Source organism: Gasterosteus aculeatus, chromosome 16 (assembly GCF_964276395.1).
Source record: "Gasterosteus aculeatus chromosome 16, fGasAcu3.hap1.1, whole genome shotgun sequence".
Classification (NCBI taxonomy): domain Eukaryota; kingdom Metazoa; phylum Chordata; class Actinopteri; order Perciformes; family Gasterosteidae; genus Gasterosteus; species Gasterosteus aculeatus.
In genome coordinates, this window is record NC_135704.1 from 8371118 (window position 1) to 8386806 (window position 15689).

Here is a 15689-nt window from a genome sequence, read left to right on the forward strand (position 1 = left end):
ATGTGTACGATGTTTTGGATTATTTGTTATTTCCTGAATCTGTTTTGTTTTTTTATTCATAAAGGGTGAGAAAGGACCTCCAGGGGATAAAGGAGACAAAGTTAGTATTTCCCCTCAAATGTTGAGGTTTATGACTTACAGTAGATTACGTTGCACACTGTTTGCTATACTACACCTGATTTCCTTTGCAGGGCACCTGCAAGTCCGATCTAGTTGGTCCCAAAGGGGAAATCGGTCCTAGTGGAGGAAGAGTAAGTGATACAATTTGTCTCTATAGGATGGTACATTAAACAAAGAAAGCAAAACTAATACAAGTGAGTGTTTCTGTATTTTCAGGGTAAACCTGGCAAGGATGGAGACGCAGGGCCAAAGGTAACAATCATTTGCTGTCACATTCACTTGCTATATTCTACTTCCAAAATGGTTTTTGCTCTAATCTTTTGAAATAAGTGACTGCTAAAGTACGTAATACTTTCATACAGGGAGACAAAGGCTTCTCTGGATCAATTGGATACCCTGGTTCTCAGGTAACTAATGCACCTTTCATTTACTCTGCACATACTCAAACCTTAAATCTAAAGCCTCTTGGAGGTGTTATGGTCAGACAGACTAAACTCTCTGTCTTGTTTTAGGGTGAAAAGGGAGAAAGGGGACCTCCAGGTCATGTAAGTAATTCCTATCGTTCCTATTTATTTCTCTTGTATCCTCTCACTCTCTTTCAAATCAACTACAAACACAAGAATGTTTTCTGAAAACCTACAGACGGATATAATTACATGTTAATTTTACTGTTGGGTAGTGAAATTGCATCCAATTACATCACTTCCCCACAAATTACTTTCAGCACAAAACCTACAGTTACACCCAAATGACATATATCGTGCATAGTATAGTTTTTAAATTCTGTATTATTGTCAAGTTTATTATTTTTTCAAGCTAAAATTATGGAGCAAATTAACATAATGAAACAGGATTCTGAAATATACATACCTGGCAGTGTGGAGAAGTTGGTAATATTTACCTGTTGGGAGGCGTATTTTTAATAAGACATTGAGCAATCTGGACTCTTTATTTATTTTAAACATCTTTGGATGAGCATAAAGAATATGCATTGTGACAGAATGCCTTCAATAGCGAGCAGGGAGGATTTAACAAAAGTACGCCATTGAATTACGTTTCTCATTTGTTGTTGTTAATTTGTAACATTGCTTTAGTGATTTAGAAGTGTACTCCAGGGTTTGGCTGTAAATCCCTGTTTGGAGCGTTTTACGGATGCAGCACAGCACAAAATTGTGTTAATCCGTTAAAAAAAAAAAACTTAAAACATGGAAATGCGATTCTAATTAGCTGAAGTGACCCTTTAAATTAGACATATTGGCAAAATCGCCTCCAGTAGCAAAACGTAGAAGGACTTAATCCTACGAAGATTGAATTCGGGAAGCTGGCGGGTAAGAACTTCATGAGCCAACTCATTTGGATTTAGGTATAAAAAAAAAACTAAAAAAAAGGAAACAAACGAAATCAAGTTCATGCATGCTCAATCTCTGTAATTATATAATTTAAGGGTGATGGTTCTCCTGGTCCTGCCGGTCCTCGTGGTTATCCAGGGTTACAAGGAGAAAAAGGTAAAGTGAGGCCACACTGTGCCACTAAATAGTCATATGCACAAATGCGCAGGTCCCATGATATGATATTTTTTCTCATAATCCAAAGGCTTTCCTGGTCCTCAGGGAGAAGCAGGGCCACCAGGTAAAATTACACAACATTCCAATATTAAATAAGGCCACTGCATTAATGGAGCATTTCAGGCCCATGCTAACCTGAACGAAACACACTAACTGGCCTCCTTGACTTGAACTTCAGGCCGCAACTTCGAAGGGCCTCGAGGGGAGGGCGGTCAGAAGGGAAACACTGGTGAGAAAGGAGACAGCGGTTTAGAAGGAGAGTCTCTTGTTGGACCTCCAGGACAACCAGGGACCACTGGATCGCCTGGACCTCCTGGACTACAGAGTATGTGTTAAACTTGAATAATTGAATTTCAACAATTGAAATCAAGGGACGCGTTGATAAATTGTATATCTACAAATGTTTCTAAAACGTGTGTGTGACGGATGTATTTTTTATTGTTTTTATTTGACATGGACACACAGTTGAGCCTAATGAATGTAACATCGAGAAAGGAGCTCCTGGCCCACCTGGATCCCCAGGGTTACAAGGGGAATTGGGACAGAAAGGTAAGAACCTCTACAATTTGAATATAATTCATCAAATTAAATTATGGAAATGGTCCTTTTTTATTTTAATGAGTAATAATACATTTGTGTGAATGTAATAATACATGTGTGCGGGCATTATAAACTAACTTCAGCTGGACAAAATTTAAGTGCTTCATATTCTTTTGAGTGATCGCTCGTGCCTCCTTTTAGGTGATAGAGGAGATACCTGTGTTGAGTGTGAAGCATTTGGCCCACCTGGATTACCTGGGCCCCAAGGACCAAAAGGAGATCAAGGTGAGCAAAGTTAATTATATTCAAATAAAATAGTGGTGTCTTTACACACAACCATTGGGGCTAAGACCTAAATATGACAGGATCTCTTTCTCTTTCTGCGTAATTCTGACCAAAGCTTTTCAGTGGCGCAAACACAATAGGGATAATATCTTGTTCCACCATTGCATTGACACCAGCTAGATGAATATAGAGTGTGAAGTATGTAATATTGTCCATTTTCACCTGGCAGGACCTCCTGGGCAAGTAGGCGGCAAGGGAGAAAAGGGTGTGTCCGGCTCTTTTGGACAACCTGGAATTCCTGTGAGTAAAATAATGTGTGAAATCATTTGGACAGTTTAAGATGAATCATCTAACAATGTATTCCTCATTTAATTGAGGAAAAAAAACAATACATATGTTGTACTTGTGTGCAGGGCTCTCCAGGTGTTCCTGGGTTGATTGGGTCACCTGGTGCTGTTGGTGATCCAGGAGATGTTTTCTCAGCTCCTGGTCTGAAGGGGGAAAAAGGTATGCCTGGTCTTTCTGGTACACCAGGTCAGTCAGGACTGGATGGACCGCCAGGGAGAGATGGCCTTCCAGGGATACCCGGCTTCAAAGGAGAACCAGTGAGTGCGTTTGTGGTTTGTTTGAGGGGAACAAACTATCCCAAAATCCGAGAGCATGAGCTCCACCACTCTATAAGTTAGTTTAAGGGTTTATTGTCAGCCCAAACCACAGTTGATTGGAAAACACCTACTTTGATTCCTTTCAGGCCAAAGAAGGCATCAAGGGTGAGCGTGGACCAGATGGGAACCCTGGTTTTAGTGGCCCTCCCGGAGAGAGGGGTCCACCTGGCCTTCCAGGATTTGGTCGACCAGGAGAGAGTGGAGAGAAAGGCAGTCAGGGAAGACCAGGCCTTCCTGGAACTCCTGGACCAGCTGGTAGGAATGCAATGTATACAGTAAGAAACCAACAGATACTGGGAAAGAAATCCCCTATATAGTCACTGACAGATCTGTAGCTCAGCAAACACAGACTGAACATGAAGCCAGTGATAACATATACCTTGTGTGCATTAGGTACAAAAGGTGAGCCAGGTAAAGGTGTGAGCACTCCTGGACCTCAGGGAGTACCTGGACCACGTGGAGAAACCGGAGTACCTGGACTTCAAGGTAAGCAACAGCATAGTCACCATCTTTTCGTTAAGGGCTCCACAGCAGAGCAGATTATTTAAAATTAGTATCTTGAGGGTTAATGAGTGAACTTCAACTTTGGTTTACTCAACAAAATAACAATAGCGGGGAGGCATAGTATCAGCATGTCATAACAAAAAAAATAAATTAAATGGTCCTGATTTTTAGAGTTCTGGTCCTGTTTACCTTGTAACGTGTTGTTGGTTGCAGGTGACACAGGCCTGCCTGGAGACTTAGGCCAGCCAGGTTTCCCTGGACAGAAAGGTGAACCCGGATCCGCTGGAATTGGATTTCCAGGCCAAACTGGCCCAAAAGGTAAGATACTCCATCTTGACCTATTCCCCCTCTATGTTGGTGAATCAAATAAATGCATTGGATACTTGCACATCCGGCCTATCAATTGGATATGGTGCATACATTGTATGTACATAAACGAGGCAAATGTTTAATCCATGTATGTAGGAATCAGTGGAATTCCAGGAGCTCCAGGATTACCTGGAGAGCCTGGAAGACGAGGACAGGATGGCTTGACCGGACAACCTGGTACCCCTGGGCAAAAAGTGTGTATTTCTTTGCATCTGAATGGAATTCAGATAAAACTACAAGAATAATACTAATATTTACTTGTATGTACATTATCATTATAACAAAAGTGTAGTAGCAAATCCGTTTTTATGCTTAAACTCTGCAGGGTGACCCAGGACAGGGTCTTCCAGGCCTAAAAGGTGATCAGGGTCCCCAAGGAATTATTGGCTTCCCTGGAGAGAAGGGTCCTATTGGACTACCCGGTGTTCCTGGAACAGAAGGCAAAACAGGAGTGCCAGGATCTCAAGGAATCAAAGGTACTGTTGGACTGCTTGCTTAGTCACATAGTTAAAAGACCCATAATATGTGCCTTGTACAACTTTGCTTCTCTTTGGTCTTTCAAATAAGGTGACAACGGACCCCCAGGATCTCCTGGACTTGTTGGCCCACCAGGTGATCCAGGTAAAGGTTCCCCTGGGGCTCCTGGACCACAAGGACCCCCTGGAGAGCCAGGACCTTACGGTGAGCAAAAGGTCCAAATGTGTTTTACAAAACACATCTAGACATGTCCCTGAAGGTAAAGTAATTATTGTACAATACGGTAATAATAATGTAGAATAATATCAGTGATGGCTTGATTCCATTCATTTACTTCAATGCATAGACACTTGGATTGACAATTCAAATAATCACAGGCAAGGTAATGTTATTGGTAACTCCTGTTACTCCTGTTGTGGTAACAATGTCATATTGAGAAGCAAACTCTCCATTTACCTAATCTGTTGATTGTTATGAAAGTCACTGCAACTCTATTTGTATTTGTGCATGTTGAACAGGTAGGGACGGTGTTAAGGGAGAAAAGGGTTACCCAGGCCCTCCTGGCCTCGACATGCCAGGGCCTCAGGGAGAGAAGGGAACCCCGGGGTTCCCAGGAAACCCAGGTTCTAAAGGACTAACAGGGCCACCAGGCTTCCCTGGAAGTGACGGACTCACTGGAAACCAAGGTGAGACCGACTGATGTGTGTGTGTTTTTTTTGTGTATGTACTTTGTAGTTGCAATCAAATAATGAGTTTGTAATTTTTTTTATCATGCTTTTACAAATGATGAAGTAATTTAATGCATATCGTGTTCCGTGTAGGATATTGTCAATGAAACCCAACAATTCCTGTACATGTTTCACATTTAAACCCATCCACCCAAAAGTACCAATTATGCCCTTGAGGTTTTGTGAAATATCATTGCAGAAAGTGCTTGAGATTAGTTTATTGACAAAATGGAAGACGCCATGAGTACAGTATTTATGTTAAAAACAGAAACTCAGAATGACATGACTTTGTTCGATAACATTGAATACTTTGTCCTGATTTATTTAAATAAGGAAAGAATGTTTTAAAACATCTTCATCCTTGTTGCAGTCGAGGTGCTGCAGAATTTACTTTCTGTCTTCATCTGCCCTTGCATAGGCAAATCACTCTTGACACTGGCAGTAATGTATGATGTTGAGTACTTGTCCTATTGTTCCATTTGAAGTGAGGAGCATGGGGACACAAAGAATTTTAACAATTTCTGTCCAGTGGTGGAGGAAGGATGCATGGGATGTATGTGTTGGAAAACTGAATTCAGTTATCCAACACATACAATGAATGAGAGGTAACCCATTTAAACCCATTTCATTTCATTATGTGTGTGTGTGTTTGTTTACCAGGTGTGAAAGGTGAAATGGGTGTCATGGGGACACCGGGACAGCAAGGATTGCCTGGACTACATGGTACACCTGGATCTCCTGGATTCAGAGGTGAGGAAAACCAACGATGAAAACTAACTATAGTTCTTTCTTCAGCCCAGTTTCAGTAGTTTTTTTTTACATTTATTTGCAGCATTAACAATTTGTATTTCCCACCGTCTCTTGTAGGTAATCCCGGTATTACTGGACCTAGAGGGGATATTGGAGAGCCTGGAGCTAGAGGAATAAGGGGAGACCAAGGTATTCAGGGGCCTCCTGGGAACATGAGCGGCGTTGACATGGAGCACCTGAAGGGGGAAAAGGGAGACATTGGAGACAAAGGTACATAATAAATCAATAAGAGTAAATGGTTGATTTACTTGAAACATGGTCATTGGGGATTCTATTTATTGACCCGTAGTTAAAGAAATAGCGGTTTTTATTTTGTGGTATTGTTATTTTCAGTAATTGGAATTATACTTAATTCCATTTTCCTCATCAGGTTTATCTGGGTCTACTGGATCGAAGGGCCATCGTGGACTTCCTGGTGATCCTGGAGGGGCAGGCAAAGATGGGGAGCCTGGATCACCTGGACAACCAGGTGAAGACATGACCACCTGAACTGCAACCTAAAATGAGTTAAATTTCTTCATAGGATATCTAAATCAAATAGATTCCATGTGGTAATCCTTCCTGTGCTTTCCTATTACTTTAATATAACCGTTTTCAGTGAATTATCTGCACTGGCTTAATTACACGATGAAAATGGAGGGGAAATAACGTACATATTAATCCAGGTGAGAAAGGAGACCTTGGTTTTCCCGGGGAACCTGGCAGGATGGGACCAACTGGTCAGAAAGGCAGTGTCGGAGAGATGGGAATACCAGGTAAGATCAAACATAACACAACACACAACAAATGATTCATGAAAAGTGTTACAAAGAAAGAGAGACGTGTAACATTTTGTATTGAGGAAACGTCAAGTCGGGGAACCTACATTTGCCATTTAATTGCATGTATTGTGCGTCTGTGTGTGTGAGTGCAGGTGTGATTGGTCCAAAGGGTAGTAAAGGAGATATTGGTACATCGGGACATCCTGGATTCAGAGGCACGGACGGACAGAAAGGTGACAAGGGAGTACCTGGTGATCCAGGTATTGGGCTCCCAGGACATCCAGGAGAAAAGGTAATCCATTTGCCACATCATTCTTATTGTCAGGGATAGGTGGAGGAGGCAGGACTCAAACGCAGAAAGCAAAAAGCCAAGGGGCAAAAATACACAGGAACCAGGGGAAAACCAGCAGGCAGGAAACTACAAACATCCACAACGAAAACACAAGGACATGCATGGCAAAAGACAATGACGCGACAAGTGACAACAGACACACATGGCTTAAATACACTAGGGAGGTGCAGGTGATTGGACACAGGTGGAAACTATTAGACGATCACAGGGGATGATGGGACAAGGCAGGAAGTGAAGTTACCCGGGGACACGAGTGGCAGAAAACTACAAAATATATCAGGAAGTGAACCACACCGTGACACTTATTTTCTCTGTAAAAAAAAGAAGAGCCTGGCTCATACAGAATATTTAATAAGTTAAATAATCAGTAGAAAATATTTAAAAAAAACATCTGGCAAAACCCAAATATTCACGAGAGGTTCGCATTTAAAATATAGAATTTTAATAATAATAATAATTTTAATAAATCATGTAAATTGTACACTAACAGACTGGGAAACAGGAACATTTTTGCCAGTTTTAATATCTCATAAACTTTGTTTCCACATTCATCTGGTTCCTCTGAACAGTCTTCAGCACCTACCAGTGTTTACTGTACTGTCATCCCCCTTCTCTCGCAGGGTCCAGCGGGCCAGCCAGGCTTCCCAGGATCACCGGGAGAGAGGGGGCTGAAGGGTCACGAGGGAATGCCCGGCCAGCCAGGCCTGCAAGGATCCAAAGGAGAAAAAGGACTCATTGGTTATACAGGTCAGATCTCATGTTACACGTTAACATGTGCCTGGATACATGTTATTTCGTGTGAGTGCTCATTGAGCTGTATGTGTGTCGTACAGGTCAGTCAGGCAGACCAGGTGAGAAGGGAACCCCAGGACTGCCAGGGTCTGCGGGAGAAACTGGCCGTGACGGTCGGCCTGGTAAGTAAAACAATCCTTTACTCGGCCGGTCAAACACATGGCCACATATCAATTATTTTATTCATTCTTTCCTAGGTTTTGATACACAATTTATTCCACAAAGACAGACGTGATCTGGGAAGATCAGTTTTTGTTCAACGCGTTTTTCTCTGTTAAAACCCCAATGAGGCCTTTGCCATCCTGGTAAATAGTAACAAAATATCAAATTGTTCTCCTGCAGGTGAAGGAGGCTTGCAGGGACCGCCCGGTGTTTCCGGAGAGAAGGGAAATCCTGGAGTGGATGGTATCCCTGGGTCCTCAGGGGAGAAAGGAGACCCAGGTTAGTGTCAGAGGAGTTAGGAGGAGACTACATGGCAAATGTTTGTTTGTTGATAAGCTGTCACGCCACATTGAACCATAAACCTCTTAACCTAGGATATTCTACTAAAGTAAAACTTGCTCGGGACCCGTTAATTAACCTTCACCCATACTCTCCTAACCACCATTCACACATTTTACTGGAAGACAAAGTCTTGTTTGAGTAGTCAAACAGCCCATAAGATAAAATCAGGGCTTAGCAGAGCCAAATAAAGTGAAAAGTAATGATGGTTGCCACTTGGCAGGTGGAGGTATTTTTCACAGCGGCCACAATATCTTCAGACCTATCATCCAAAAATGACATGGAATGCCTGTAATGTACTTTCTCTGTGTCCCCCAGGTTTAGCTGGACGAGGTTTCCCTGGACAACCCGGTGTGCTTGGTGGCAAAGGTGAGCGCCCTTCCCACCTGCATTTATACAATCCCAAAGTCACAAACCGAGTTTCATCTGGCAGCATTTCCCTCTCCCTCTCCAGGTGACAAAGGTAGTCCTGGCTTCCCTGGAACTCCAGGTCATCCTGGTGTCCCTGGTATCAAAGGTGACAAGGGACTTTCAGGCCTAATTGGACCCCAGGGTGAGACAGGAGAGAGGGGGTTGACAGGTATCTCTCTGGAGGGCCCTAAGGGAGAGAAGGGAGAGGCCGGAGAAGCCGGAGAATCAGGTACGCCATATACATGAAGTTATGAATGAGGACCTGATGCTAAAAAAATATAGAGCCACAAGGCAAAAATACAAATACATTATGTCTAAAGTATGTGTTATTCTTCTCTTTATCAAACAGGGTCCTCAGGAGGACCAGGACCCTCGGGTGTGCCAGGTAGAGACGGCCAAAAGGGAGACAAGGGAGACCAGGGCCCCGCTGGTTTCCAGGGAGAGTCGGGACATAAGGGTGACCCTGGAGTTACTGGACATTCTGTACGTCACTAGGCTGTTTTCCATCACTCAGTATTTATACTATACGTTATATGCTAGTTCATATGCAGGCCAGTGCTGCTTTAATGCTATTTGGTTTTGTGTGTGTCTGTGTGTGTATTACAGGGACAACCTGGCCTTCCAGGTATCGATGGACAGAAGGGAGAAAGGGGACTGCAGGGTGTCCCTGGCTTCCCAGGTAATTACATAATAGAGTCTGGTCAATGCCCGCGTATGTTTGTGTGTGTGTATCGGCGTGTTTGCGGATTTTCCCAAAAGCATGTGTTTTTACAGAAATATGGCCAGAAGGAAATGTTTTCGTTTCCATTATTGACCATTAAAACACTCTATTTTTGTAACTCTAGGTACAAGAGGTAATTTTGGTGACATTGGATTCAAAGGAGAAGTTGGAGACAGAGGATTCTCAGGAGAAACGGGTAAACATGGATGGGAAACCCTCCCATTTTGTTGTTTTATTATTCAACACAACATCTTACTTAATATAATTATTTCAAAATAAAATACAGTCAATACTCACACATTCGCATGGTAAACTTAGAACACGACCTATCAACTGCTAAAAACATGTGGAAAATGTTGTCTAAAGAGTCATACGTATATTTTAGGCAACGATGGACCTCCCGGTCCCCCCGGCCACACCATTTACATCAAAGGAGATATCGGGTTCCCAGGGAAAGAAGGCTTACCAGGTCCCCAGGGGCCATCTGGGCTTCCTGGGCAGAAAGGACAGCAAGGTGACATTTTCCCTAACATTGTGCAAAATGCTCTTCAACTCACTCCCGCATCCAATTTTTTCATTGCTTCAGCATTAGTGTTATTTTCTTCAAGGTATGACAGGCATTTCGGGCCCTAAAGGGGACGATGGCGTCCCTGGATACCACGGTCAGTCTGGATCCAAAGGAGAGCCGGGCCTGCCAGGGCCACAGGGTGAGCGGCGTACATGGACGAAAGGTTACAGAAAGATAAGAACGTCTATGTTGTTCTTGTCGTTACTCCTCAACCACTCATTCATTTTTAGGACCCAGAGGACACCCCGGCCCCACAGGACCTGACGGTGTCCCGGGTCAAGTGGGTCACCCCGGCCCCTCGTCCATGGATCACGGATTCCTGGTGACCCGCCACAGCCAAGCGCTGGACGTTCCCGTCTGTCCGCAGGGAACCTCGCTCCTGTATGATGGCTACTCGTTGCTCTACGTTCAAGGCAACGAACGCTCCCACGGACAGGACTTGGGTGAGAAGTAATAAAGCATAAAAAGACAAAATGGGGGAAAAAGCATTTGCGGCTTTAGTTCCATGTCTCCCTTCTCTGTGTTTTAGGTACCGCGGGCAGCTGTCTAAGGAAGTTCAGCCCCATGCCCTTCCTGTTCTGTAACATCAACAACGTGTGCAACTTTGCATCTCGTAACGACTACTCCTACTGGCTCACCTCCCCTGAGCCCATGCCCATGAGCATGGCACCCATCACTGGTGAAGGCATCAAACCCTTCATCAGCAGGTACCTGCGCATTTCTGTGTGCACTGTTCTGTTTTAGGTATTCATGATGCTCATTTGACCCGCTCCTCGCCTACGTGTGTGTGTGTGTGGACAGGTGTGCAGTGTGTGAAGCTCCAGCCATGGTGATGGCCATTCACAGTCAGACCATCAGGCTCCCAGAATGCCCTCGCGGCTGGGATGCTCTCTGGATTGGCTACTCCTTTGTCATGGTGAGACAAACCGGATCAGGTTCAAGAAGGCATTTGTTTCTCTCCAGCATTGAGTTGATAGACGGTGATTAAAAAAAAGGATTATTTTCCGTGACAACGTCAAGAGGAAGAGCAGACAGCTAATATAACTCAGAGTTGAATGAACTAATTACCGCATGCTGTAATGTCAAGTACAGATAGCGTGTCTTACCTTAGGACACACCCACCCCGATCTGCACAACTCTCCCATTTATCCCACCCTCTCTAGCAATGGCAGTACGATCATATTAATTCACACATACACAGTGCATCTGTCATTACTGAGTCGGTGGAAGAAAATCTCCTTTGAGTAACTCTTTTTAGGGACAACTTTCAGACATTGATCAAAAACTCTCTTTGCGATATGCTGAATTTGACTTATGAGCATTTCTCACTGTGTGTGTGTGTGTGTGTGTGTATAGCACACCAGTGCTGGTGCTGAGGGCTCCGGTCAGGCTCTGGCCTCCCCTGGATCCTGCCTGGAGGAATTCCGCAGTGCTCCATTCATCGAGTGTCACGGCCGTGGGACCTGCAACTACTACGCCAACTCCTACAGCTTCTGGCTTGCCACCATTGAAGACAGTGAGATGTTTAGGTGAGACAGAAAAAGTCAGACATTGTATTTCTTGAATCCCCCCACTACATTAAAGAGTAGTGGGGTAGTAGTGCTATTTATCAATATTACGGTTTTGGTAGTATTGAAGTAGTATAGATATCAGCCGTTAAAATGTAGGCCCTCCCTCAAATAGGTCCGCTTCCTCTTTCTCACCTGTTGCTGTTCAAACCACCAGAAGATGTATTTGTAAAATTCAACAGCGATGTCGCTCTCCAGAAATCATGACCCAGTTAACATCGTTGTCAGCAGTGTTATGTTGGTACAAATTCTTTCAAACAATAATTTCTGCATGAAATGAAATTGATTGATTGAGAGGAGACGTATGTCTTCCTTGTTTCGGGATGTTTTTGTGTCATCTTTACAGCAGAGCTGCTGTTGAAACACTTATATATTATATATTATGAGCTTGGTAATAATGATAATATATGATTCGGACTTTGAATGTTTTTTCTTTGCACCTCTTTCCAGGAAACCTGTCCCTTCGACGCTCAAAGCCGGCAACCTCCGATCAAACGTAAGCCGTTGTACTGTGTGTATGAAGAGGACATAAACCCCCAAACTCCAGAGTCCTCCTTCCTAACATGCGAGCAGAAAAGTGTGCGCTGACGACCCCGACCTGGCTTGCTGTCTTCAAACGATGGTGCTATTTCCCTGCGTGTGTGAGAGCGGAGGGACAGAGATGTGCTTTGCAAAACAGCCGGAGACTAAACACTACAAACAGAAACCGAGTGACTTTTGCTGCATACAGAACACGACATGATCACAACAAGTCTGTAAAGAATCGCACCCAGTTTGCCACTGCACTGAGGACACGCCCCCTAAACTGGTAAACTGGTGTTCATATTGTGTTGAGTTAGGTGCTATACAATCTTACTTATCGGCCGTTCTTTTTTTCTTCTTTCTCCTTCCAATGTCCCAGCATTCAAAGATATAGCCTCATTTTATTCTATATTTTAGCTTGTTTATACATACTAATGAACAGGATGGGACCTACCACTGGTTACGCACGCTTGCCATTCGTTAAATCACCGCAATGTTGCCGACACACATACATACTTATCACTGTGTTGTAAATATAATGCATTCCTCTCTAACATAGTCCAACATACTCTCCTCAGGTTATTATTGAAATACTTTGTGTGTTATTAAGTCCATTTTTATTTATAAGATTTATGAGAATATGTTGGACTTAAGTGTACCTGAGATTCCATTGATCCAAAAACAGTGTATCAACGTCTGACCATCAGCGCCTTACTAACAAACAAAACAGCATTGAACGAGCATCGGTGCTGTGTGTGTGTGTGTGTGTGTGTGGGATTGTGTGAATGTACATGTATTAATGGATTTGAGCTGCTTGCAGGTGAAACGTGTTTTGCGTTGTCTGCATGTATATTGTTGCACAACCCCGTCCTTGACATAACAGACGCACCAAAAGAACCAAAAAAAAGAAATCCTGTACCTTTGCTCGGTCGGAACGTTGTGTTAAATTGCTTGTGTGTCTGATCCCAAAGAAATGCACGTGTATATATACTTACACATAACACCTACCTTGCTCTTTTTTGAATTACTTTTGTTATCTTGGTTGATTTAACTCTAAAGAGTGAGGGATGATTGATGATTAGTCAAACCCAGACGGACGAGGAGGATTGTATTTATAAGTATGTGTGCAGGTTGACATGCTTTAAAAGGTCTCAACATACGATTGGGTTTTATTAATCCGTTAATATACAGTATTTGGAGATTGTGAGTCTCGGTCAGCAGGCGGAAGGCCCTTTGGACACCAGACGTCCCATTCAGAGCTACTTTAGCAAGCAAGCTATTTCTTGTGTTTAAGCTTCAGCACTGACCGTAACCTGTATTTGTTTGCATTGCTTGGTTGTGATGAAATGCTCCACGAGTACATACAGTATCAGTAGTGTTAACAGACCTGATTATTCTGGCGAATAATCTCACACACGGAACAAAAAGTCATTCGTAAACACCTTATATTTTCCAGATTCTATACTGTGTACTCCCTGCAATAAAATGATTTGTAGAATTTTCTTCTTAATTAATGAGAGGTGATATTTTTCATTTCGGCTTGTTGGTTTCAAATGTTTTTAAATGTGTGGTAAGGATACAGTACTCTGCACCGGCCACGAGAGGGCAGCACCAGCACACGTTGTGGGTGAGTTGCTGATCCGTTCAAGTGGTTCACAGGCTCTCTCTCCTTTTTATGGGGGGATTTACTGCCACGGGCAAACCTAAACCTCAAATTCCTAAAGCCTAATTTAAGTGCAGGCTCTGCTCCAACACTTCTACAGGCCGGTGCAGCCGATACCTCAGCACTTCTGCCAGGACTGTGGCCAACAAACTCGTTTGCCCCATGACAATTTAAACAGATCGATGCGCTCTGCAGAGAACCAGATAACCTTTCCTTTCATCTCCACTCTCGTCTTTCATCTATTACCGGATTCCTATCCCTTGTTTCCTTCTTTTTTTCACCAGACAGACAGTCCTTGACCCCTTGCTTTCTTAATAAACATGTCCGACAAGGCCTTGACCTCAGACCGGCCATTACAAGATCACTGAAGTGGGACTTATACTGGATAACCAGACAACACCCAAAAGGCCAAAATGTCAAATAACAAATAGAACTGAGAGCAATGGCCTAACGACCGAGATCTACGACATGTAGGGTAAAGGACACACCGGCTCCACGGTTCATGTTAAGGGTAACGTGAAGCACAACAGACAGCATGAGTTTGGGTTTTATTTTTCATCTGTATTTACAGGAAGTACAGGGATTTGGTTAGTTTTACATATGATGATGCATCATGGCAATCATAACTGTAAAGACTGTAGTATCGGTATAACAGAATAGATTTCTGGATACACACATACGTGCACAACGTGAGTGCTATGTGACGATCAACGCTGAGCTTTATTCAAAGGGGCTTTAGAGATCAAAACATTAACCTTTAAATATTTTAATCCTATTGGTTGTTTGCTAACAGTGCTAAATTGAGACTTGACTTATGAACTCAAGTTAAGATAATTAGGGATTATGCTGGTTAGATTTTAAGGCAATACGTTTAAGCTTCCGTACATTTCTAGAAGTTCATTAAAACACGTCATACTGCGAATGAGACCCGGACTCGATTCCTGTAACCTAATGTGTCATGTTTTTTAGAATGTGTTCGCGGTACAGTGTAGGAGTGTGCCAGGAGGTCAGTGTGACCCTGACCTTTTTCCTCAGTGGATCAACCTGAGGGGCCAGAACCTCCACAAACCCGAATACGGATTAACTCCCAGCACAGCAATGCGCAATGCAAAAATGAACAGAATTCACACGGGTCAAACACCCTCAAAGTGGAACGGAGGAACCAGTGCTTGCATCGGTCTGGGATAAGAGCTACGGAGGTGAGCACACTGAGGGCTTTAGTGAAACAGCTTTGTCTTTGTTACACAAGGATTGTGTGTTACTACTTTGTGTCTTTTTCACACCAAGCAGAATGTGAGGTTGATTTCAGTGGCTACAGCGAGCTGCAGCATTGGAGAGAAACTAATGGCAGAGAACGATGTCTCTTTCTCACCCTCACGACACACACAACATGCTGAAAGGAAGGTGAAATTGTGAACAAAAGTCACTTAGTATTCTGATGTTAATGCGACTGGAGTCAGTGTGGTACCTCACCTGCCAACGGTAGAGCTCATTAATGGGTAGAATAGTCTCAACCAATCACGGTTGGTACATGGACAGTTGCCCATTTGAAGTCTTTAGACTTCGGTTTCATGATTGAATTTTTTAGGTTTCTTTTTTGCATAATTGGTGATGGAAGCAGCTGGATTGGCTGAATCCTTAAATCTCTGAATCTGATTGACAGAAATTCTTCTATTGCATTGCGTATTACTTCATCATGATTTATGTTGCTTAAAATGTAAAAATATACATAAACAACAGCTTGTGGAGGTTTGTGACACCTTGATT

At 43.1% G+C, this 15689-nt stretch overlaps 1 protein-coding gene across 1 annotated transcript in view; it reads left to right on the forward strand.

Annotated features, from left to right (window-relative positions):
• col4a1 (collagen, type IV, alpha 1) overlaps positions 1-13769 on the forward strand; it is a 32557-nt gene extending 18788 nt beyond the window's left edge. Inside the window, exons 14-52 of the mRNA XM_040201012.2 lie at positions 65-100; positions 192-251; positions 337-372; positions 483-527; positions 633-665; positions 1565-1625; positions 1714-1749; positions 1864-2010; positions 2151-2234; positions 2427-2510; positions 2740-2810; positions 2924-3115; positions 3262-3430; positions 3569-3661; positions 3893-3997; positions 4145-4242; positions 4374-4524; positions 4616-4729; positions 5044-5211; positions 5914-6003; positions 6121-6273; positions 6434-6532; positions 6729-6818; positions 6977-7116; positions 7797-7923; positions 8010-8090; positions 8311-8409; positions 8788-8838; positions 8924-9109; positions 9230-9363; positions 9487-9559; positions 9726-9797; positions 9987-10115; positions 10210-10308; positions 10400-10612; positions 10699-10876; positions 10971-11085; positions 11526-11698; positions 12188-13769. Of these exons, the coding sequence (XP_040056946.2) occupies positions 65-100; positions 192-251; positions 337-372; positions 483-527; positions 633-665; positions 1565-1625; positions 1714-1749; positions 1864-2010; positions 2151-2234; positions 2427-2510; positions 2740-2810; positions 2924-3115; positions 3262-3430; positions 3569-3661; positions 3893-3997; positions 4145-4242; positions 4374-4524; positions 4616-4729; positions 5044-5211; positions 5914-6003; positions 6121-6273; positions 6434-6532; positions 6729-6818; positions 6977-7116; positions 7797-7923; positions 8010-8090; positions 8311-8409; positions 8788-8838; positions 8924-9109; positions 9230-9363; positions 9487-9559; positions 9726-9797; positions 9987-10115; positions 10210-10308; positions 10400-10612; positions 10699-10876; positions 10971-11085; positions 11526-11698; positions 12188-12269 (4167 nt within the window). The 3' untranslated portion in view covers positions 12270-13769. The remainder of the gene's footprint in view (positions 1-64; positions 101-191; positions 252-336; positions 373-482; positions 528-632; positions 666-1564; positions 1626-1713; positions 1750-1863; positions 2011-2150; positions 2235-2426; positions 2511-2739; positions 2811-2923; positions 3116-3261; positions 3431-3568; positions 3662-3892; positions 3998-4144; positions 4243-4373; positions 4525-4615; positions 4730-5043; positions 5212-5913; positions 6004-6120; positions 6274-6433; positions 6533-6728; positions 6819-6976; positions 7117-7796; positions 7924-8009; positions 8091-8310; positions 8410-8787; positions 8839-8923; positions 9110-9229; positions 9364-9486; positions 9560-9725; positions 9798-9986; positions 10116-10209; positions 10309-10399; positions 10613-10698; positions 10877-10970; positions 11086-11525; positions 11699-12187) is intronic.
• Positions 13770-15689: the final 1920 nt, after the last annotated feature.